Source organism: Pezoporus flaviventris, unplaced genomic scaffold (assembly GCF_033815535.1).
Source record: "Pezoporus flaviventris isolate CSIRO_AGI_PZ_B2104156 unplaced genomic scaffold, CSIRO_AGI_Pfla_v1 ptg000066l, whole genome shotgun sequence".
Classification (NCBI taxonomy): domain Eukaryota; kingdom Metazoa; phylum Chordata; class Aves; order Psittaciformes; family Psittacidae; genus Pezoporus; species Pezoporus flaviventris.
Genome location: NW_026892614.1, coordinates 7,163,414 through 7,186,775, shown reverse-complemented (window position 1 = coordinate 7,186,775; position 23,362 = coordinate 7,163,414). Strand labels below are relative to the sequence as shown.

Here is a 23,362-nt window from a genome sequence, read left to right as displayed (position 1 = left end):
CACTGTTCACATCTCCACCATTAGGAACTCTTAACTGATTTCCTCCTTAGAAGTACTGCCAAGTTTCCACTCTCTGCCTCCTCAACTCAAATTGACAATTTATTCAAACAAAGAAGTAGATATTTTCTGACTAAAATCACTCTTTCTAATTCTCCCCCCAGAGAATGCATTGTTCCTTACAACATCTCTGCTGCTATTTTCTGCACACCCTCTCTTTATTTGTCTCTTTCATCAGAGATAGTATTGTAAATTTATATTTCTTTCTTAATGATCATCCTCCCCTTTGACTCTCTCTTCACCACAAGTTCTGCCTCTAAAATAGCTTTTTCAAAGCAATATTCAGTTACTGTTAAAGGAATCCAAAACTCCATGTATGCTTCATACATATCTATTTTTAACTGTTAATTTTCCCTTGATATCACTTCCCAATCACATTTTAGCTCAGGTTCTAACCAAACCTTTGTTTAGAATCTGTAGCCATCAACTGTCCCCTTTTCTTCTTAGCAGAATTCACACAGATATTATGAATCCCCAAAAACCATTCTCAAAGTCATTCCAGCTGAATAACTATGTGGCATTTTTCTCACAGCACACAGGTCTTTGTAATATCTATTCATGCATTTATAGGTTAGTGTACGAGAGCTTTGTATTTACTTAGAACACTTTTAATACTCCTATTTTATTCATGCTTGTCCTTTAATTGGAGTGTAATAGCAAGCAGACTGATGAAAAGATCTCAGGCAAGGGCTGCATAAGTCATTGCTTTGTAAAGTGCAAATATGCATGTACCAAAGAAATAAAAAAGGATCTCTGATTACAAGAGAAAGATACCAACTATTACTGTTTAAGTAAAAAAACCCAACCAAACTGAAGCTTTCAGCTTTCAGCTATGATAGGCAGGTAGACTAAGACTGAAATCCTTATTTTAGACAAAGTACAAAAGCCCTGAATGGTCTAACATCTTAACTGAAAGTGGGGAGAAGAAAAAAAATATCTACAGATGAAGCTATCATTGACAGAGAACACAGCTCTTTCAAGAAGTGTTGTAAAACACCTTAGAAATGTGAAAGATGGACAAAACACTTGTAGTCATGTCAGAGAAAAATGAAACTCTAGGAAACTTGGTGATTTAGTTCACTAACATCACTCAGAGATCACTATCTATAAAACTCAGATTCAAATAGCTCTGGACATAAGTGAAAATGAAACTAAAACTGAAATTAGAAGCTAAAATCGAAGCTAGTAAGCACCAGTATACAAATAACAGAGCTACTAAATGAATACTGTCAAAAAAATCTTGCAGCAATGAAGCTATTTAACAAAGTTTTAGCCAACCTAAGAAATGTGGTATGTACTGAATGAGGTATTGCAAATTAAGACTGATGTTGCTGAACATCTGCTCGTGTGATAGAGTATATTGGACAACTTAGAAACATCAAAATTATGCCTGAAAAACAGCTGGCATAACCTAGAGGGAACAGTAAGAAATTTTCCCCATAGAATCATAGAGTGGTTAGGGTTGGAAAGGACCTTAAGATCATCTAGCTCCAGCTCCCCTGCCAAGGGCAGGGATGCCTCACACTAGACCCAAGGCTCTGTTCAACCTGGCCTTGAACACTGCCAAGGATGGAGCATTTACCACTTCTTTGGGCAACCTGTTCCAGTGCCTCACCACTCTCACAGTAAAGAACTTCTTCCTTATAAGCATGATGTGTGAAAATGAGGAACAAGAGCAGCACTTAGGGAAGTGTGAGATTACAGAAGTCATTGAGGATTATGCACCTCAGTGTCATTTTTGAGGATAACACCTGGTTAGGATGGAAGAATACAAGAAAAACTACTAGAAAAGAACTGAAGAACAAAAGGCACTGGTACTATGCAGATGTACGTAGCAAGCAAACAGCAAAACAGAAATTCTATTTCTTATGTGCGAAATGATTGATCAGGGCACAGTCAACTTAGGCACCAGACTTCAGACATAAAACATTTCCTTTTGTTTTTTGGAAAAGGCTGTTAGGATTGGAGAGATCTGGAGGGGTAGAAGTAAGGAGGAATAGAAGATAGGAGTGAACTGCTGAAGTGCTTTAAGGAATTCCTAAAGATATAAGGCCAGGGAAAAGCATGCTCCCTGTTTATCTATAAAACTGGTACACTGAAGCCAGAAATTATGCAAATATTTCTACAAATATCTGTGTCTTGGAAGAATTAGCCAGAGACAATGCACTCTCCAATTTATACTGAGTTTTCCTACCCAGAGAGCAAAAAAAACCCCAACAACCAACTAAAGTTTACAGTTTGCATGGTTTTGCGATGTATATTTTTGTCCTCTCAGATCTGAATAGGAGAACAAAACCGTATTTAAGTTTGGTGCTACCCACTGTTTATACCTGCTTTAGCAGTTTGTCACTATCAAGCTCTCATCCTTCTGTTGATTTACTTACGTGTAAGATGCACCAAGGCTGCTTGGAACCTCCCTGAGGTTCCAGTGAGCTGTGATGTCCCCAGCCTTGCACTTTTGTATAGACACAACCTACTCTTTTAGCAAATGTACCTATTCCTTTCCTTTCGCAGACTTCTGATGTTTACTTGGCACTACTATCTTACCACCTCTAGATAACGCATCGGTATAACCATTTATGAACCAAAAAACAATTCCTAAATTTTAATTCACACCTCTTTGTTCAGACAATGGAAAGGATAACCCAGCTATTCAGATGTTCCCGTAAACTGTATTTTTTAAAATCTCTTACAGCTCTGTAGTAAGATGATTTTTTTCTCTTTTCTTTCCACATATTTTGCTCTAAACATTAGAGGTAAATGGCCGCGGCCATTTCCTAAAACCCCAGAAAAGTGAGCAAGGTAGATTTTATTCTTTCGGTTCTGTTTTTCATTCTTCCTTTGAATTGCTTTCTCCACCTTCACATTTTTCTCTCCCTCTCAGGTGATCCCAGAGGTAAGATTTATGTTTACTACTGATGTTTTTATGATTAAGACATTGAACTTTGGCCACTGAATTACTACTATCTGTAGGTTCAGAAATGTGCCAGCCTCGCAGAAGTCCCCAAGGGGACCTCCCGCAACCAGGGTGCCGACGGGAGCTAAACCGAGACTTTAACCCTTAAGCACTAGCATCCCCCAGTGGTCCTATTTATCACTGCAGCTCACTTTTTTATTTTCTTTTAAGTTTTCTATGTACTCAGACTTTCAACCTAAAAGTAAATTCAATTCAAGTGCCTCACAACTGCCCAGTACTCAGGAATCTTCTGAATTCAGCAGAGAACTATATATATATATATATATAAAATGATAGGTAAAGGTGAGGAATTTTAATTTATTGTCAGTCATTGTATAGATCATGTACATATTTCAGAACACCTGTAAGAGCAGAATTTTCCTGTAAAACGCATTTGAAAAGGGGGGGAAATATGACCAAAAGAAAATCAGACCCTTTACTGGATCACTTTTTTGAAGAAGGAAAAACAGGTTCAGAGTCTCTTCCAAGAAAATTAGGTTCTACAGCTGTTTCTGACCTTTTTAACAAGATCATGACTTATTGAAAAGATGCTATAGCAAGTATGATTTTTTTAAATCTGCCTTTTGATTGAACTTCGCATACTTAGAAACTAAAGTCCATCATATCTACTGAATTAGAATTCTAAATCAAAAAATCCTGGCTGACATTTCATTCACACACTGAAAATTCAGCCATGTTCTCACAAAATACTCAACAGGAAGCACAACCCGGCCACTGTTCTTCAACCCAGCCCTTTGCAAAACAATCTGAAATTGTGTTGACTGGGACTGTTTTCCCTGTTCTCTAGAAGACCTTTGTCACTGGGGAAAGGTGAAGTAATAGGATATTGCAAACCTTCAATGGAAGGGATAAAGAATAGGAGTAAGAAGAGCAGACAAATGATGCATGTCTAACACAAATATGGAATGCTTACACCTACCCAGCTCCCTCCCACTCCAGAAGCAGAACAGCCACATCAGCAAAGCCCTGTTTCAGTGCTGACTTAGCAGAAGGAGAACAGAAGGATGTGCAAGTCTGCCAGGGGAAGAGACAGAACATCACTTCTGCACAACACTTCTGTACGTAATGAAAAGAAGGAATTTCCTTTCGTTAATGTTGGAGCCCTGCAGTAACTCCTACTGCTGCAGTATTGGAGATGAAGGGCTGTTAATTAAAACAGCCCATCTGAAAATCAGTGGGACTTATACATTAGCTGTAATTTCAGCAGGAGATTATGAGCAGTGCAGAACAGAAACAAACGTGTTTGTCCTCTTTATATCAGAATCTCACCAGACTTGATGTGACAGGCAGCCAGAGAGGTGACACAGCTTTACCCAGCCCCTTCTGCTTCCTAAATCCAGAAGGCTCAGTTGCAAAGCTGAGGACACCTAGTAGTGTTCTATAACATACTTCCATGCTTTGCCATCAATGTAAGCACTAACACTTGAGACAGGGAAAAACCACCCAAAAACCGACCCCAATCCCCAGAATATATGTGCCTTCTCTGCAATTTAAGGGCTAAATCCTAGGGTTCTTCCTCAGAGGTAACCTAACAGAAGCCTGCGTTACTCGGTATCCGTGAATCCAGTCCTTCAAAAGCAACAGCCCAGACTGTGAATACGCTGAGATTAGGCAAACCCATGTAACACCTCTTGCTCTGTTATTCTACAGTAAAGGTTCATGTAGAACCTTCCTCAGGCTTTGAGAGGAAGTTCATTTTTGCAAGCTGCTGTGTGCAGACTATGATGTGGGACAGCTTTCACTTAGGCAACTGTCTTAACTTTTGTTAAGGATCTTGGACAGACAAACTTACTGTGGCACTTACAAGAAAAGCTGCATAGATGCAATTTGGCTTAGGCTATTCAGTGAAAGTGCGTGCATGTTGTAGGTTTCAACAAATAATGGACAGTTACGGTTTCGCACAATAGGAGAAGACAGCTTTTCATTTTGACAGCCACCATCTATCCCTTTCTTTTGGAAGTTCCAAAAATATTTGAGAGGTCCTAAACTATGCTCCTCATAGCTTACCATCACTACCTAAAACACAGAGGTTGGTATTCAGTATGACACGTCGGTTTTATGTAGTTTAACCATCTGTCTCTGTCAGTTACATGAAGTGGACAATTCTGAAAAAGTCAGCAACCATCAGAATGAAAACATACATTATGATACAATGTGTCACACAGCACTGAAAATTAATCCTGCTGCTAAAGAAATGGAAAATGCATGATAAACACATTACCTGAAATTAAAGTTCTTTTTGACCAAATCTCCAGAGCCTTTAAAGTTGTAACAAATACGGACTGCTAGAATTCTCAGGTGATTCCCTGTGGAGAGCTGTATGAATACTTTTTCCAGAGCTCAGGAAAGGAAAATAGATAGCTATAATGGAACTGCAGGAGCAGCCAAGCAGCAGATTGATTCAACAGGAGAAATTCAGCGCATCCCAAAAGATTTCCTAGGATTTGCTCTCCTGCTGCTTAGGGCACAATTTGTTGTAACGAGAAGCTGAGGATTTTATTTCAGGTGTGTCAAAGCTTGTAGTGATGACTTGAAGGTATAAAGAAAAAGTAACAGTTGAAAACCTTTCTTAAATAATCCTTTTGGATTAACAGAGAACAAGGGCAAGCTCTTCCAGGTGCAAAAAAAAAGGTAAAATATCTCATGTAAATAGCATTCCTTAAGAGATACTAATTGAACGCACAGTTGAATCCTTTCCTTCATCTCCAGGCTCCTGCATTCAACTACAGTACACTTCAGTAAGCAAAACAGAGAAAGCTTTATTAAATTATCTGGTAAAATTGCACTTGGTCTCAATGTGATCTCTGCTTTCAGAAATGCCTGTAGAAAAATCCCAAGTTTTTGATTGTGAAGTACTGAGCTAAGTTATAAAATAATAATAATAAAAAAGAGGGTTTGTTTTTGTGGTGCTATTATTTTTTTTTTTAATTTAATAAGGGTATGTTTAAACAGGCAGACTACTCTGTTCATCTGGAGTGTGCCACACTGTAGAAGGCTGGCAGGAAGCACCTACTGCTGCAGTAGTACATAAGCCCTGTTTGAAAGGTTAAGTGGAACATGCACGATGTGAATTTCACCCTGAAGAAATGTGAGAATCTGTAGTCACTCATGCCCTCCTCTTTGAGAATTGATAGTCATTATGAATAGTGAGCCTCCTTACAACTCTGATATATCACAGCCTATGCAGATTTCTCACTAATTACTTCATAGTGAAAGCTCTGAAATGCTGTTTTGTTTCTTAAGGAAAGCTCAGAGTTTATTCAGAAATGGGCATCAGAAACAGATGAAATTTCTTCAGGCGAAATTTTGAATGCTGATGCCATCCTGGTTTGATTAGGGAAGACATGTAAAATCTGAGATGTTCATATTCACAGTAGTGCTAGCATACTTCTCACTTCTCAATATCTCACTATGTACTGGAACATCAAATCATGTAGAACCACAGAGAAGAAATAGATGTTCTAAAAAATACGTTACCAAGAATGAACATTCATGCATGAATGACATTATATCTGGACATTTAGCACCGGTTTATATTTAATTACAAACAATGCAAATGCAGAGCAGACAGTACCTACCCTTTCTCCACTAGATGACTAAAGCTTCATTACAACTCCAGGCTCCAAACAATTTCAGGACCTACCACATGAAGCAGGATCAACTAGAACATCTTTCCTTATTGATAAAAGACCATCAGACTCAGAAACTTTTCCAGCACATAGCATAGGAACAAGTACTGACCAGAAGACAACAGCAAGTGCTTCCCCCGCTTCATGGTCCAAAATATGGACCATGGGATTTTTCATTTCCAGTTAAAACTGCATTTTGCAACATTTTTTTTTTTTTTTAATTATTATTCTTTCTGTAAACTCTGTGTCTAGAGTATACAGAGATATGCATTATTATAGCCAGCTACCTATCCCTCAAGCTCTGCGTAAAACACTGATACCCTCATGGCAATGGAGTCTAAACCAGAAATCATTTGATCAGGGATGGGGCAGGATCTGAACACATGCAACAGTGAGGAGCTAATAGCCAGTTATTATTATAGCTCCTATTATCATTTTACTGCTCTCAGCCTGACTGCAGAAGCAGAATAGGAGTTCTGCCTCATTCATTAGCCTGGAAAGCAAGACAAGTTGTACAGAAAGAAATAAAACCAGTAAGAAGCATCTAGACAAAACACAATCTTTGCTTTTAATGAGAGACCCTCCTCTGCCCCATCTTTGGAAACCCATTACACTTCTTACCTGTATGGTCCCAGAGTCCTGCTGCCATAAGACAAAGCTTCTTCCCAGGATTCAAGGTTAATACAAGCATCCATGGCACAATCAAGCATTTTCAGCTGATAGATATTTGTGTCTGGAAGACGACCTGTATTGCTGCTCAAGAGCTTCTGGAATCTTGCCAGAACCTGTTCCCACTCTGTAATTAGCCATAGTTAAAGAAATATCTTTAATCAAACAAAAATACAAGTTCTAAATGTTGTTAGCAAGGAGTAAGAGCTACAGGGCATTAAGAGAAATTTTCTTTGTCTTTGAAACAGTTGTAAAAATGACTGGCTTTCTGTTTGAGGTTTTTTTTTTCCACATACAGCTGCACGTTTCATGCATGAAAAAGAAAATAACTGCAGTTCTGAAGTCTGACTACAAGTCATGATTAAGGATCTTGACCATAAAGAAACTTTTACTTCCAGTGCCACAAGAGGACTTTGTGTGCTTCGAAGAGACGAAAAATAAGCTGGGGCTTACATTCACTTTAGTTGGATATTCCTTACCACAAATCACTCATTTTCATTGCATTCTACACTGCTTTGACTTCTCTGCAGACCAGATTCTTCCCTCTGACCACACCTGAGCTGAATACCAATACTCCCAGATTTTAAATGAGCACTGGTATCTGAGACTTTATGGGAGTCCCAGAATGCAAGCTCTCTAAACACCAAAAAGATACCATACACACCAATCAGTAAGACCAAATCAAAAAAACACCACATCCCCCCACCCCTCTGACATAATAGTAAGAGAAGGAACATTGTTTGTATCACAGTCTTTTCTATACAATCAGCCCAGGGAAGTTCAGCAGTTATCTTCACAACATCACTGAAAATACTATTCACTCCCAGTCCTGCAATGGATTTAAATGTACAATGATAACGCTCTGATGAAGTAATTAGTCCTTCCTGAACATGGGAATATTTACATACTTAAATTTAAGAATGTGACCACTGTGTGGCTGGGCCAGGATTTATAGCATGGCTGTTACAAGGCTAAACTAATTATTTGTGAATTGCTCTCATGCCCTTGGATTGAAAGAACCATATAAGGGAAGGAATGTGTTATTAGAAAATTGCACCTTAACCTTTCTATCTCTGGCAAACATCCATGTATTCTTTACAACTGATTAAGGACAGACAAACAGAAGAATGAGGGATATTATTTCAACTTCATACAATTTCTGTAGAAAGTACAAAGCACTGACATTCTTGAAAGATTACCATTTTAGCTGATGCACTGTATTAGTCTGCCTGATTTTACTTCTCATTAGACTGCTTTGCTCACTCACTAGCTTTTATCGGCTGTTGGGCTACATTGCAGAACCTATTGGGATCAAATTTTCAGGTACCTAAGTTGCAAACTAGAAAACCCACTATCATCTGCAACAGGACGAAAGAGAAGGTGTCTGCCCTGCATCTAGAGAAGCAACCCTCAACCAGCTATGCTACTGTTGTGTGGCCTGAGATGCAGAGAAATACCCTTGCATTGGGTTTTAGCATGTCAATTTCTATGCTTAAACTGGAATTTAGGTCTGAGACAGTTTATTCACATATATAGTTTCAAGTTCTCTAACTGCAGATTTAGAATTAAAACACTCTAACATGCTATTGGTAGCCCAGATTTTGGAAGTCACTAACTTTCTCAACTGTAAGAAACTTTGGTTTAATTTGTAAAAAAAATTATCTTTGCAGAAACTGAAGCCTACATGCCTCAAACAGCAAGGAAAGTTCTCTATCTATTTTTGGCAAGTGGAAAAACATCAAGCTCCCTTTTCAGGTAGTGCTCACTACTGCATGCCAATTAGTATTTTGGTGCAATGGAAGGAAGGATGACACATTTCAAACAACCCATGTCTGAAAAAAGAAGCTGAATAGACAACAAGGACATATTTGTCAACCATTTCTGATTCATTTTACTACAATGTTTTTGATTAAAATGTTACATTAGTAATCTTAATTAAAGACACTAGCAAAATTCAGTAGCTGCAATTTCTCCTGCAATTAAATATAGGAACTTTATATAGCACCAGTATTCTCACTCCATACTTTCAATATAACGATTGCAACTGCATGTGGCATATCTATAATTTAACTCCCAGGTTAAAACATGGCCTCTAAAGTATAGCTGAATACCTGAAGATCTATTTCAGTACTGTCTGTCTCAATCCAGTGACTACAGAGGAATTTTAGACATACTAGAAACTATACGTAAATTAAAGTCAGATGAGACGAGTATTTCCCCTTTGCTAACAAACCTCTCTGGATTGGAAAAAGAAACCTCAGTTGTTGTGCTTTTTTAAATAATAATTATTTTTTATTGTTTTTATTTTTCTTACAATAAAAATTGTGTCCACTTGTCCAGCCTGGAATATCACCACGCAAACTTGTTTTTTATGCTGCTGAAAGGGAGTACTGGAAGATTTAATTCTCTCCAGCTCCAGAGAAAGACCAGGTTTCTGAAAATGGTAAGGAATTATTATATTGCTACAATAGGACAAATTCACAGTCAGTGAAATTTCAATGAATAGCCTAATACGAGAGAGGGATCAATATACTTACAGTCTTGTAGTAAAAATCACCTCTCTCCTGTTCATCTTTTTTTGGCTGTTTCTGTTCACTAATTTTTTAAATTGGATTTAGTATCTACATGATGGTCATTAGGCTCCAGTTCTGTTTATTAGTGCAAGATCATCTCATTCAATTTGCTTAATTATAAATTATTATATGTTATTATTATGAATTATTATAACGATGCTGTAATATTTGCAATGAACCTGACTGTGATTATATTCTTGTTATTTTCATTGCTGTGCAAAGAATGAGAACCTGGAAATGTTCACAATGGGAGTAATGAGACAAAGAATTTAACAACATTTCAGATTAAGATTTATTTCATTCAGAAGTGGATTTTATATAAAGTGATGCCTGTGATGGCAGAAGTCTAAATCTGAACCAAAATATCCCTCCTTATCCTAGATACCTACTATTCCTGCTATGAAGCAATTCCAGTCCTAGTAATCAGAAAATCTATTATTATTAATATAATTATAAATATTACACATTTGAAACCTTAAATGAATTAAAAATAGATTTTAAAATAACGTAAAAATATAAACCTTTAGGAAATAAATTTCAAGAGATGAACTGCATACTAAGGGACTCTCCAGATTGTTTTCAGAACTGAATGGCAGACTGTAGCCTGTCACTGAAAGGATACCTTCTTTTGATTTTGGATATCTCACTTTATTTACAGCATCTTTGACTTCTTTCCATGCATGTTCTTCACCGGCCAATTTCTCAGCATCCTGGTTAATCGAAACAAAAGCATTTGATGAGAAAAACAGTTAACCAAGAATACGCAGTAATGATAAAAACCAGGGTAAAACGGTTGACTGACAAAAGCTACTTGTGGGGATAGTGTCGCTGTTTTTTTTGCAAATACACAAACACACAAAAAAAACCCTAAAAAAATTTCACCTGGCATTCATACTTATGCAGCATTTGTAAGTAAATGAGATGATATCAAGAAAAATTAATAGAAACTTGGAAACATTGACTATACTAACCAGATATTAGGTTTGCAATAAGAATTACGATGAACCAGAAAAAGGTAATAGTAGTATGTGATTTTTGCCATCAAAATATAATTAGATCAAATTTTCTCAAAGACCTACTAGCTGGTACTTCACAAATCCTCAGCCACACCATAGAAAGGGTTTAGCAAATTATTTAGATTAACCGCGTGCTGAGTATAGAGACATTAAAGTGTGGGGCTGCCTTTATCCATTACAGTTATAAGCATAAGCTTACAGGAGAAGTATACTACTCAAAAAATAAATAATAATAAAAAAAAAGCTGAATTTCAGTTTTGTTTTATAACTTATTGCTGTTTCTTTCCTATTCCATCAGATTCTATAAACAGCTATATTTTCCCATTGCTTTGTCATAAAAAAGGCAAAAATTATTAATGGCTACAACAGTAAGAGGAAGTTTCCCTTTTCAATTCTCTAGCAGTGACTAACTACACCTTAGTCAACCACTTGGAACAAATTTCTTGAAGCATCTGTAGACATGGTTAAGTATCTCGAGGGTTTTCCAAAAGTATCTTAGATATTCATTTTCCATCACTATAAGCCCTTAAATATCTTTAAAAATCTGTCCTATGGATCTGCACTGAACAGTGCAGTTCATTATCTCTCCTTATAAAAGGCCCTGCTACTCACAAAAGAGTTTTGTAAGGGCAAATTCTTGCAGGAATATTTTAAACAGAGTTCTAAAAATTTAGCCTTCAGCAGGGGTGGAAGCCTGGAGTTGAACAGAAGGGGTGTGAAAACCTAACCAAGCACTTCATAATTAATAGATGCTCACTGGGCATCACAGAAGTACCTCTATTAAAAAGCCTGTAATCTGTATCTGTCTAGAACTGCATCGCTTTCTTATTCTACTCCTCCTTGTTTACCATAAATTCAGAACAGAAAATATTTACAGTGAGAATCAGCGCTCACTTTCACATTTAATTTGCAGTTTTGTCTTTCCATCTGCTCCATGAAAGCAGACCTCTGAGTATTCCTGGAATGATTAAATAAAGACTAAATCAAGATTGGTCTCAGCAGCCCCACCATTCTACAAGGGCCTTACAAGGGGGGCAGCCTGACTCCACTGCATTTTTCTCATGTTCTTCCCCTACAGTCAGTTCTCTGATCAAAAAGATTACTTGGAAATAATTTTGTACATAGCTGAATTTGCTGCCAGAAGGCATGAGGTAAACGTTAGGGCAAACAAGCTCATACCGTAGAAATTTTATCAGCACAGTTAATGTATATACCCAGCCCTCTTACAGCTTTGTGATGGACTTACAATGAATCTTAGCTTCAATGTAACCACTACCAGGTTTTAGGGGACTACATCAATCTCTGAACTCAACTGCCGACCTGTAAAAATCTGTCTCTAAAACATCTTTGTAGATCAAGCACTACTCACTGATTGATCTAAAAAATAAGTCTGACCTGTAAGACACTAATAATGATGTCCATAAAACTTCAGGTTTAATGAGCTACTGAAAAAGAAAAATTCTTTTAAGCTATCTTTTCCCACTGGCCCAAGTATAACGCTCAGTTTTTCTGTAACACACTGTAAGCCTTACAACTAAAACCTCAGAAACATGGGAACTAGGACAGATTTATAAATGAAAGAAAAAAAAACCCCACAACTATACACCAAGTTACAGAACAATGACTTAGGTAAATGCATCATTAGGGCTTACTCTGAGCACAGTGGGACTGATGGATGAATCAGGTTAAAGTGTTCATTGACATGGGATTAATCTTTCTTGTGCCGTTTTTTCAGTTGCTTTCCATTGTTTTCTAGCATTTCATTAAGAACACAAAGTGCAAGGTTGGGGTCTCCTCTAATCTTTACACTAGTGCATAGGGTTAAGTCAACACTGGATTCATACCCAGGTAGAGAATGGGGAGTGTCTGTTGGACCAACAACCTCCCAGCCCTCTCTGGATTCATGGTCTTTATCCCTTTAATAAGATACTTTAGGATGGATGGAGCTGGGCAGTATGCCCAGCTCTGGAAAGGGTTTAGTCACAGGTTTCAATGAGATGTTTTCTGTGTTCTCAAGATGTGGCATTTAGGGGATTGGCTGACATAAGAACAAGCAAAGACCTGGCTAGCTGGGCCTTTTAGACTTCTACTGTTCATCAGATTTTCATACACCAAAGAAATCCTGTTCTTTCCTAACCATTCTGGTTCAAGGCATGCAGGCTGCTTCCAAACCAGGAGGACTTGTCACAGAGAACTTCTGCCTTTCAGCCTAATAAGCTTTTTCCATGAAAGTTGTTCCTCTCTCTTGGACAATGCCTTGAAAGTCATGGCTATGTGATATAACTAAGTCAGCTTAGAATACAAAGATGCCTTGGAGTTGGAATTATGGAAATAATTGAAGTGATTAATACTTGTGCCAAACTGTTTAATTCAGTCTAATAGCATAGCAGTAACAGCTATGGGAGATTTAGCTTTCCACAGAGCAACTCCCATTCAAAGCAGCTCTTTCCAGAGCATGTTCCCAGTCAAACCTACAGGTGTGCAGAGCTGCCAAAAATAAAGGAAAACAGTTTTTTTCATCTGTAGAAAAGGAAAACCCTAGCTGAAGAAAAGAAAGAGGCTTTTTAAAAATAAGGAATAGTAACTCGTGCCTAATAAATAATTATTTCTAACATTGACACTAAATATAAAGTTTGTTTAGAACAACAAAACATTTCTATCTTGGTGTAAAAAAGAATAATTAGACTAGATAATCTAGTCACAAAAACGTATGACAACCTTGTGATGGCTGAAACTGGCATGCTTTACAATTCAGCTTTCACACATAGAGGCATGCTGGAGAAAACTGACAGCAGAAGTGTCGAAGGCTCATGGGGAAAGCAGAAAAGACAGCTGCAACACACACTTTTCCATAGCAAGAACACAACCTTGAAATACTTTTAATAACACAGGTAAAATCCATTGGAGACAGAAGCATAACTGGATGTGATAGCTGAACCCACAGTCTAGAGCACAAGGATAAACAAAATGGATCCTGTGACTTATCTTGAGCAATTATTTCAGATGGAAATAGAATAGCTCCAACAAATAACTCCAACACCCGATTTCCTCTTATTCCAAGCATGTGCAGGGGAAACATTCATCAAAATGTGAGTTAAGATGCAACAGCAACATTTCAATCCCACCTCTCCATTCTTCCAATACCATGGCAGATGCTGCTACAGTTTTCGTGATTAAAAATACCTGGGGATTTGTCATCTTAATACTGAAGCTTTCTGTAATTCTCCATAGACTACCTACCCCTGATTACTTAGACTTTTGCTTCTAATAACTCTCTTATCAGAGCAAGCACATGCCAATGTCAGTGTCATTGCCTTCTCTGCCCAAATGCACTACCACTGCCCCAGCATTGCTCATCTGAAACACACTGCACCTCCCAAAATCTCCTGAACACTGAAAAGATTGATTAAGGGCTAGTCCTCCTTTCATACTTAGGCTACAGAATAGAAATAGGACATGGATTTTCTGTCCTCTCTACAAAGTTAATCTTTCTCCTTCTCACACATGGAGGTAGAAAAGCAAGCCAGGTATTTGCCAAGGAAGAGAGCTGTGAAGCACTCCCCACATCCTTCCACAGAAGGGAGAAGTTGGGTCAGGAAATTCTGAACAATAAGAAACTCCTACACCCCTTTTTCTCCTTTCCAGCCTTCCTCCTACGAGAAAGTCAAAAAGAAACTTCGTTATGTGCCTATTACCAGTGTTACGGTATCCAGTCAGTCCCACATAGGCAGAAAGGAGAAAAGCCTTGTAGGGAGAATTGGAGAGAATAAAAAACAAGGGAACATTTTCCAGCATCTATTAGCTTCTCTTCTAAATACATAAATAGAATACAAAAGTGTAATGTAAACACGAGCAACTGTCAGTTTTACAATGGTAAAAGCCTATAAATCATAGTTTAAACAGAAATTAGGGGTTTAATATGAAATATTATTGGGCATGGTATTTTTGCAAGACAGAAAAACCATGCTAAAGAATCATATTAGTTCCTTCTGAACTCAAAATGTATGACTATATAATGATAATCCTGTAAGACAGCAGCATATAATTCTGTTCATGTTCTCTTTTTGTGGAAGCTTTAAAAATATCTTTACAAAGGAAGTTTTCTGGACTGTAATATTTTAATACTTTAAAAGCTGTGGATACCTCAAATAGCTGAACATTTCATATACATTGCTCACCGTGGCTTAAGATTTGCTTAATTTGTCTAATTTAGGTGGCAACAACAGATGTGCATCTGACAGAACAATTCTACCAACTTGATGGGTTCAGATCAAAAGAGGTTTTCTTAGGTTTTGTTTGAAGAAGGTGTCAGAAGAGCTCAGACATTTAAATTAGGGCATGACCATTTAAAACAGATCTGTAATGCATTATGCTCTGAAAGCATAAATAATGTTTTATTTCCGATTCTATTTAAAAGTGCAGCAACTACTGAATGCATGTTTCCAGTAAACTCAGTAACTCAGCGTTTTATACTTTGCAGCAAAAGGAAAGCATTAAATGTGTAGAACATATTGTGTATCTTCTGAAGCTTCACTTTCAGCAAGATTAAGAAAATGTTAAGAAAATGTGATATGGAAGTGGTTATATACTGTGGCTAAACTAAACTTGTGACTCAAGTGCTTCAGAACAACCAGGGTATGAGGGCCTGCCGGGCAATCACAGGTGCATGCAGCTACAGGCACAGCAAGAGAAAGCACACTTGAGCAGTGTCCTGAAATATCTGAGGTCACCTCTTATAAAATATTTTCAGTCTTTCTCATTTCTATAGATAGCTTGGTGCTCAACTTTGAAGTCACAGCTTTGTGATGGGACAGCAGTTTGTGGTAGAGGACTGCCTATCTTGAAGAAAAACATATACTCACTGGGAAGCACAGATTATTGTGATGCATTTTTGTATACTGGATGTATTTGTATACATATTTGTATACTGGATGAAGTTTAAAATCAGAATCAAAGACCCACCATCTCTTATCATGAGGATCGTGGTTTACAAAAGCCTGCAAATTCAGCTGAGGATTTCACTCTCGTGAGTGCACTTTGTTAAGAATTACAAGTATGTGAAATGATCAGTGAAGAGCTCTGTCGTGGTTCAAAATTTACATGTAACTTCTGAAGTTTCAAAAACTCACATTCTCTGCCCCATGAAAAACAATGCCAGCTCTATAAATGCCAGTTCAATTATCCTTTCCAACCCACATAAGGCTGTCCTCACCAGCAGCTGACCTGTCAGAGGAGAAGGCCTTGTGTTTTCTCTCATATGGCCCTGAATAGGGTGTATAGGACACATGGCAATTCCAAAACTATTCTGTCTGTGAATAAAAACAATGTCATGTTCCTTGTGAGGCTATTAGGAGTGGGTGAACTTATTTACTTTTTATTTTTTTTAATTCTGGAAGTAAAATTAGACACATTGCAGTTGGATCCCATATTGCAGCTGTGCGGTAAATTGCTCAGCATTAGGCAAGGCTGCATTACCTCACATAATTGATATCAGCTCTTCATGGATTACTGACACTGGTGTCTGGAAGTGCAAAAGAACTACAGAGGCTAGTCATATTTTAAATTGGATAGGTATTGGAAGAATTAAGTTGTTCACACCTTTCATGTTTAAGTGCTCTGCTTAGGCATTCTAACAAAGATGAAGGTTTCTGCACACCCTGCGTACAATTAGTGCAAAAACCCCAAGCACCTTAACACGGTAGTATGAATAATCTTCCCTTAGCATTACCCAACTTGCTTACATTACAATATTAACTTGGAAATTTTAAAAAGAGGCATCAAAAACAACTGTGGGAAATTTATTAAAATGAGATGCTTTTAATAAAGATAAACTTAAGATCAGCAAGTCCATTTTAAGAAGTCAGTTTAACAAAATTATATGGGACTAAGATATGTTTATCCCCAAAACATCTTAGATATAATTAAGTTTAAAAGTATAAGGTAACGGGGGAGCAAACAGACCAAAAGTTCTCAGCCTATCCAGTTGCAAGTCCAGTATCTGTTAGGCTGACAATTCTGCACACCAAAAGCAGCAATTGCATTTCTGTCAGGCTCATACTCTACTCTCATTCACTTCAATCCCACTTCAGCTATTAATTCCTCTGATTTTTTTTTTTTTTTAGGTACACATATTTTTAAACATTTTTTTCAAAGACCACTGCATCTGTATATTGTATGCTAAAGAGGCAATCTCATAAATATGTTACAGTGAAGTAAACTGACATCCCGCTTCCTACTGACTCCCGTGCTTATAGATTCAAGGGTGACATTAGCCTTCTTTGCCAGATGTTTTCCATTTCTTTTCAGTCAGCCATGCTCAGATCCATCTAACCAAATGTAGACATTTGGGTTACTCTTCTATTTGACAGAGAAAAAGAAGCATTCTTAGGGTACAATTTGTATTATCCTAAAGCAGGCTTCTAAAATACGTCAGATGAATAACAGTTGAAGTGTGTCCATGTTTCTCCATTTTATCCATAAAGGAAGTCTGGAGTAACTAGCTCAGATGCTGACATTTAGACTGTAGCTGTCTGTGATTTTTGTGAAACAAATCAAAGCTGCAGATCCCATTTTCAGATGTGGAACATGTGTTCTACCCTTACAGTGATGGTGCATTTTATTTCAATAGGTCTAATTTATCAAGCAATTCCAGTTACTCTGCATTATTTACCTATCCTTGTAAACATTTATTATTCTCTGAGTCTTTGTCATCCACAAATTTTACTGGCAATGATTTTGCAATTACTTCCAATTCATTCATGAAAATGCTGTGTACTGTAGAAACAGGGTTATTTTGGACACACTCTGAAACTATTTGGTAAGCATTATACATACCACTTATGACTATGGTGATTGAATGTTTAAATGTGTTGCCAGAACAATCTTTAGAGTGCATATATATTTAGAGTGTATATATATGTATGAATTTCTGTAGTAAAAGACACCAAAAAAGCTCAAAGCTTTCATTAGTCTCGAACATCACAGCCCAATGTACTTTTTAAAGACCAATAACGCTCATAGATCAAGTGCTATTATTAAAGCTTTTCTGATTTACTTGCACTCTTTGTGACAAAAAAACAAGCAAATAACATTACATACAGTGTTTCCTTTCTCAAAAAGCAGCATACAAGGACGCTAGGCTCCTTAGCAAGAAAGCAAGATAGTAGCTAAAGAGATCTGTCAAAATATATACAATATACAGGGCTAAGCAGCTAAACTTCACCGTACCATTTTCCCTGGACCTGGAGACTCTTCAGATGAAAGGCACATGTACTTAACACACTATGAAGTTGTTTCAGTTAAGCGTTGGTCAATCAGGCTCCTGACCAAAACATCTCCCATATTGATTCTTAAACTAGGTCCCCTAAATATTACTATTACCTTTGGTGAAAAAGAGTCATAATTACACAAGGTCTATCCTAGCTCCTTTGATTGCCTTTTCTCCATACTGTTTTACTTGTAAAATACAGCTCGGGCCCGTGGTGATGATCAGCACTTTGTAGACCCATGATCCCAATGTGTACTCCCACTGAAGACAACAGAAGTTGCTGTTTATTCCATGAGCCACAGGACTGAGTTTTGTGTCTGTGACAGTACTGCCTTTATAAATCCCCTAATTTCAGGAGTTTAGACCTGACTGCAAAATTCCCACCTAAACTATATAGGTTACAAGCTGAAATAAAAATTGATTGGACCATTGGAAGAGCAATAAGTGTCACTATTTATCAACTCAAAAAAGCCAGAGGATGAGAGGAAGACAGGAAAAGCAAAGGAAAGTACTTACAGCTTAGCATCAGAAAAATAGGGCCTTATGCCAGACCACCTGGAAGTTCTCGACACATTTGTAATTCCACTGTAGTTTCCAGCACCAGTCCAAAAACACCCTGTGGGTAATTCAGTTACCTGAGGAAGGATACTGTTCAGCCTAATCCTTATTAACCATGAGGCTGGTATTTCAGACTGTCTTAGACATTACACATTTGCTAAAGCAATCTCTTGGTCTACCTTACCAAACAGACAGCTATAAGGCAAATCTATTTTATTCCTGAATTTTGCAACCTGTTGAGACACAGAATGCCACTGTGGACATTTAGTGGCTCAAAAGAGATATGTAGGTCCAAAATCAAGGATATTTAGATATTCACAGTGCATAATCCAATCCACATTCATCACTGCATTATGTACTTAAGTTTAAATGCATACACATTTAAACTTAATATTTATGCCAATAGCTAAAGACTTCACTAAGTAGAGATGTAGCTATTTGTGGGTCGAAGTTCAATTTACGTTTCAGTGATTCTAAGAATTTGTGCCCACTGAATTATTGGTTCTAACTTCAGATATATTGACATGAAGTTACACATTTAGTTTGAACACTAATATTAAAAGCAATTTATTACCTTAATGAACGATATACCACATGATAAAATGGTAGCTATAGAAATTACATTTTTAATGCATACTGCAATTTAAAAATATTTACTGCAGCATATGTTTTCTGAATGAACGGGTATAAAATACAGGGAATTCAGGGTTTAGAAAAGCACATATAACATGGTTAAGGTCATACACAGCTGATGAACCTACCCTATACCTTAAAATATTTGACAGATCTAAATAGTTAAAGTGGCAATTCCTAAACTGCTGGTGAAAATGGACTGCCCTAACTCACTAGCATGTTGATTGAATATTCAGTGCCAATGCTCAAAACCACACTTACAAGTCTGTAGGAATTTTAAAGTCATAAATAAAAAAAGGTTGAATTAATTTTGTACAACTGCAGCTCTTAAGAGAGCACATTATCTCTATTTTCCTCCTCTAGAATTTTGCCAACAAATTTGATCGTCTCCTAGATGAATATTAGTTTCATCTTTAAAAGATAGATAGAGAGTTTCAGTCATTCCGAGACTGTCTACTTTGGAGAACTTTTATTGTCTATCCTCTAACTACCAGCAATTTAAACCAGTAGAGGTTCTTCCAGTCTTTAAGGGAAGCAGCTAGAAACACTTCATAAGGCAATTGAAACAAACAAACAAACAAAACAAACTGGTTCCAGTACCTTTCTAGTACTCTATTACTCTGATTCAATAATTACGGGCATTTTAGTCATTGTCACAAAAAAAATAGTAAAATGGCCACATCCCAGAGAACGAAAATGACATTCTCTATAATGTCATAATGTCACGGAAACTATTATAAGATGCCTGAATGTTTCTCAGGCCTTAATTTTGTGTTTGAATAACTGTCATGCAGCTGGTTCCTGTTGACTGCCACTGTTACAAGTTTCTATGTGCCTCCACCACAGCAACCAGTGGTGACCAGCCAAGTTGATTCAAAGAGAGAACCAGTAGCACAGATCACAAAACATGTACTTAAAGTTTGATATCTTGACTCACGTGCAAGCCCAAGTTTATGGGACCTGCTGGAACAACATCATTTGATGATACATTATCTATACTGGATTTCCAATTTTTCAAAAAGGTTCATGGTACTACTGACATATTTCTCTGTCTCCTGATAAGTACTCTCCACTAATCACTTAAAAACACTCATCACTTAAAAACAGAGAAACTGTTCTCCTAAAATATTTTTCTCAGTCAGATGGATGAGTGTCACCTCTCAAAAAGCATACTATCTTATCCCCTCCTTTTTAAATTTCTTTGACGGTGAAGGTTTAAGGTAGGAAAGAAGAAGCTCACTTTGCACGGATCCCCACTTTCATTAACCAAATGCAGTGTACTAGGAACTGAACTTCACGATATCTTTCTCTCCTCAGCTAAATGCCTATGAATTCAAACTACTGTATTATTAGGCAGTAACATCAAAAGCTTTCAAAGCTTTGAAAGATGACTTCTGAGCATGGGAATGATGCAAATTTCACATAAAGTTGTACACTAGAAATATTTTGAAAGTAAAAATCCAGTTGTCTAGATATTATCAAAGGAAATGAAGAAACTTTCATTTATATCCAGCACTTGTCAGCACTAAGACAAAGATTCATACCTTATGAGTTCTAAAGCAATATGATGCAGCAACATATTTTTCTGAATGATTGTGGTCAGCTAAATCTTGGGAGATATACTGTTTTACCACACTCCCCAATTCAAATCACCGCTTGCAGTGTAATCAACAGCTTTCATAGAATTTACTGAGCAACCCTGTGGAAAATAACAGGATATCCTGCAATGGGTCAATAAATCACACAGTGCTCTGCTGTAACTCACATGGCTGGAGTAAATTCAGCCTTTTCAAGCCTTCTGCCTTTTACACAACAAAAAGTTCCTATTCATGTCTAAAAATAAAGCTCACAAATGCAAAACTTACAACTACAGCTTTGGTTACCGCACTGTTGTGATATTAATTAAATTCATGGCAAGAGATTGATGTGCCATAATAGTGATTTTTAAATCCAAAGCATTCAGTCTGTAGTTTTACAGTCTCAAAAATTATTTACTTCCTTGCTATTCAGGTGAGCTAATTCTTGCTTTAATAGACCTCAGAGGATATTTGTTAAGGACTGGAATTGATATAGGCACTGAAGAGCCTTATTTTGTTTTTCTCAATCTACGGCGCTTCGTATGAATTCAGCCAAAGCCCCATATCTATCTTATGGAAGGAGATATGAAACAAAGCTGTACATAACTTTCCAAAGATCACAAAATAAATAGCAGCAAAAGACAAGTACCACCACCATGTACTGCATGTGTAATACATTGCTCACTAAAAGGTACAATACCTTTAAAATTGCTCCCATGTGGTCAATGCACGTATGCATGCATACTAGGCCATGGCAGTTAAACCTCAGGTGTAAACGGTGGGGCCAGTTCTGCGCAAGCTGTGCTTCACCTAAAAAATCCACTGCAGGCTGGAAGGGCTCACTCTCACCTGTCTGTATGAACAGGCGAGGGTCGAAACGGTAGGTGACAAGGTGCATGGGAAGCTGTCAGATCCAACCTTGCATGTGGGTGGACCAGCGCATGGGTAGTTCGAGTTAGCTCAGGAGTTGACAGTCGTGGTCCGACACTTCCTGAGTGCCTAAGCTCCCTTTTTTCCAACCAGATTTGCATATCCCACACGCCCTTGGTCATCGTGCTTGTAGAAAGCGTGGTTAAAGCCCTTCCCAAGTCTTCGGTCGTGACGCCAAGCCATCAATCAATCAATCAATATGCATACAATATTGCTTTCCCCATTAAGACTTGTTTTTACCTACTGTAGATACATGGCCAATTCACCACAAAAAAAGTAATCACAGTGAAATGGATCACAGAACACACTGTTCCTCCTGGCAAGTGGACAGGCTAAGATTTTTTAGTTTATAGAATTACCAATGGGGCAAATTACTAGATTAAAACCTGGACTACTAGATTAATTTATTTTTTTTTCCAAGCTTCTTTTAACCCATTGTTGATCCACACACTGTAAAAACATGATCTTACTTCAGGGCCCACTGTGCACAAGTCCACTTTACAAAACCACTCATTATTCCTCTTCTCTGGAATTATCAGGGAACTACAGCAACAGGTATAGCAATAAAACTAATCTTTTGTTTTACCATGCATTTGCACCTACTGCACATGTAGTACTTAATCCAGTGATTTCCAGGCATTGTATGGGCAATAACTGATCTCACAAAAAAATATACCATAAGAAAGGTGAGATTTATCAGCACAATTTTCAGCTAAGGAAAATAAAACAAAAAGAAGACAAACCACCTAACATTGTAAAGAAAGTATATAGTATACAATCAGGCTGGCATTAGAAACCAGAAATATGGAGTATGAAGACAGTATATTCAGAGTCTGAAGAGAAAGACATGGGATGCACTGATACGAAGAAGAGGCATCATAAGAACCACAACTGAAAAAAGATGTCTTTCCAGAACAAAAAAAAATTCCTCTAGACTAGTTTTGGTTGATATCTTCAAGAGAGAATGCATTTTGAAATGACAAAAGTTTTCACTGAAATTACTTGAAGATTGCAAAAAAAATTCAGTGAAGCAATAAAATTGTGTGCTATTTCAAGTTACGCACAAATTTCTGAAAAAGAGTCCTTTTCCTTCTTGTTTTCTTCCTCCATATTGGTGTGACTCAGAATCTTTGTAGACTTTACTGTTGCTCTTATTTAAACCTGGCAGTATCAGAATCACAGCTACACTGTTCTGCAGGCTTTTAGACCGCACAGAGTAAAAAGAGTACTCATCTCAAAGAGTCTACTGGGAGAGAAAACAGTGAAATGGAGGGACCAAAATATACAGCACGACAGGAAAGGCTGAAGCTGTAATCAGCCCACATACTGCCGATGTCCTGGTTTGGGCCTTTAAAAGTAAACGGTAAAATTCATTCCTTGTCAGAAAAGGATTTAGTTGACATCCACAGAACTAATGAGAAAAGGTATTTCCACTCATTTTCATCTCCTTTTCCTTTAAAATTCATAGTCCATTAG

The 23,362-nt window shown here is 37.4% G+C and overlaps 1 protein-coding gene across 3 annotated transcripts in view; it reads right to left on the bottom strand.

Annotated features, from left to right (window-relative positions):
• SMYD3 (SET and MYND domain containing 3) overlaps nt 1-23,362 on the bottom strand; it is a 403,674-nt gene that overhangs the window by 40,957 nt on the left and 339,355 nt on the right. For all 3 annotated transcript variants that reach the window (XM_061471119.1, XM_061471118.1, XM_061471120.1), the window contains 2 exons: nt 10,528-10,615; nt 7,285-7,459 (listed from right to left, as the gene is read on the bottom strand). In XM_061471119.1, the coding sequence (XP_061327103.1) occupies nt 7,285-7,459; nt 10,528-10,615 (263 nt within the window). The remainder of the gene's footprint in view (nt 1-7,284; nt 7,460-10,527; nt 10,616-23,362) is intronic.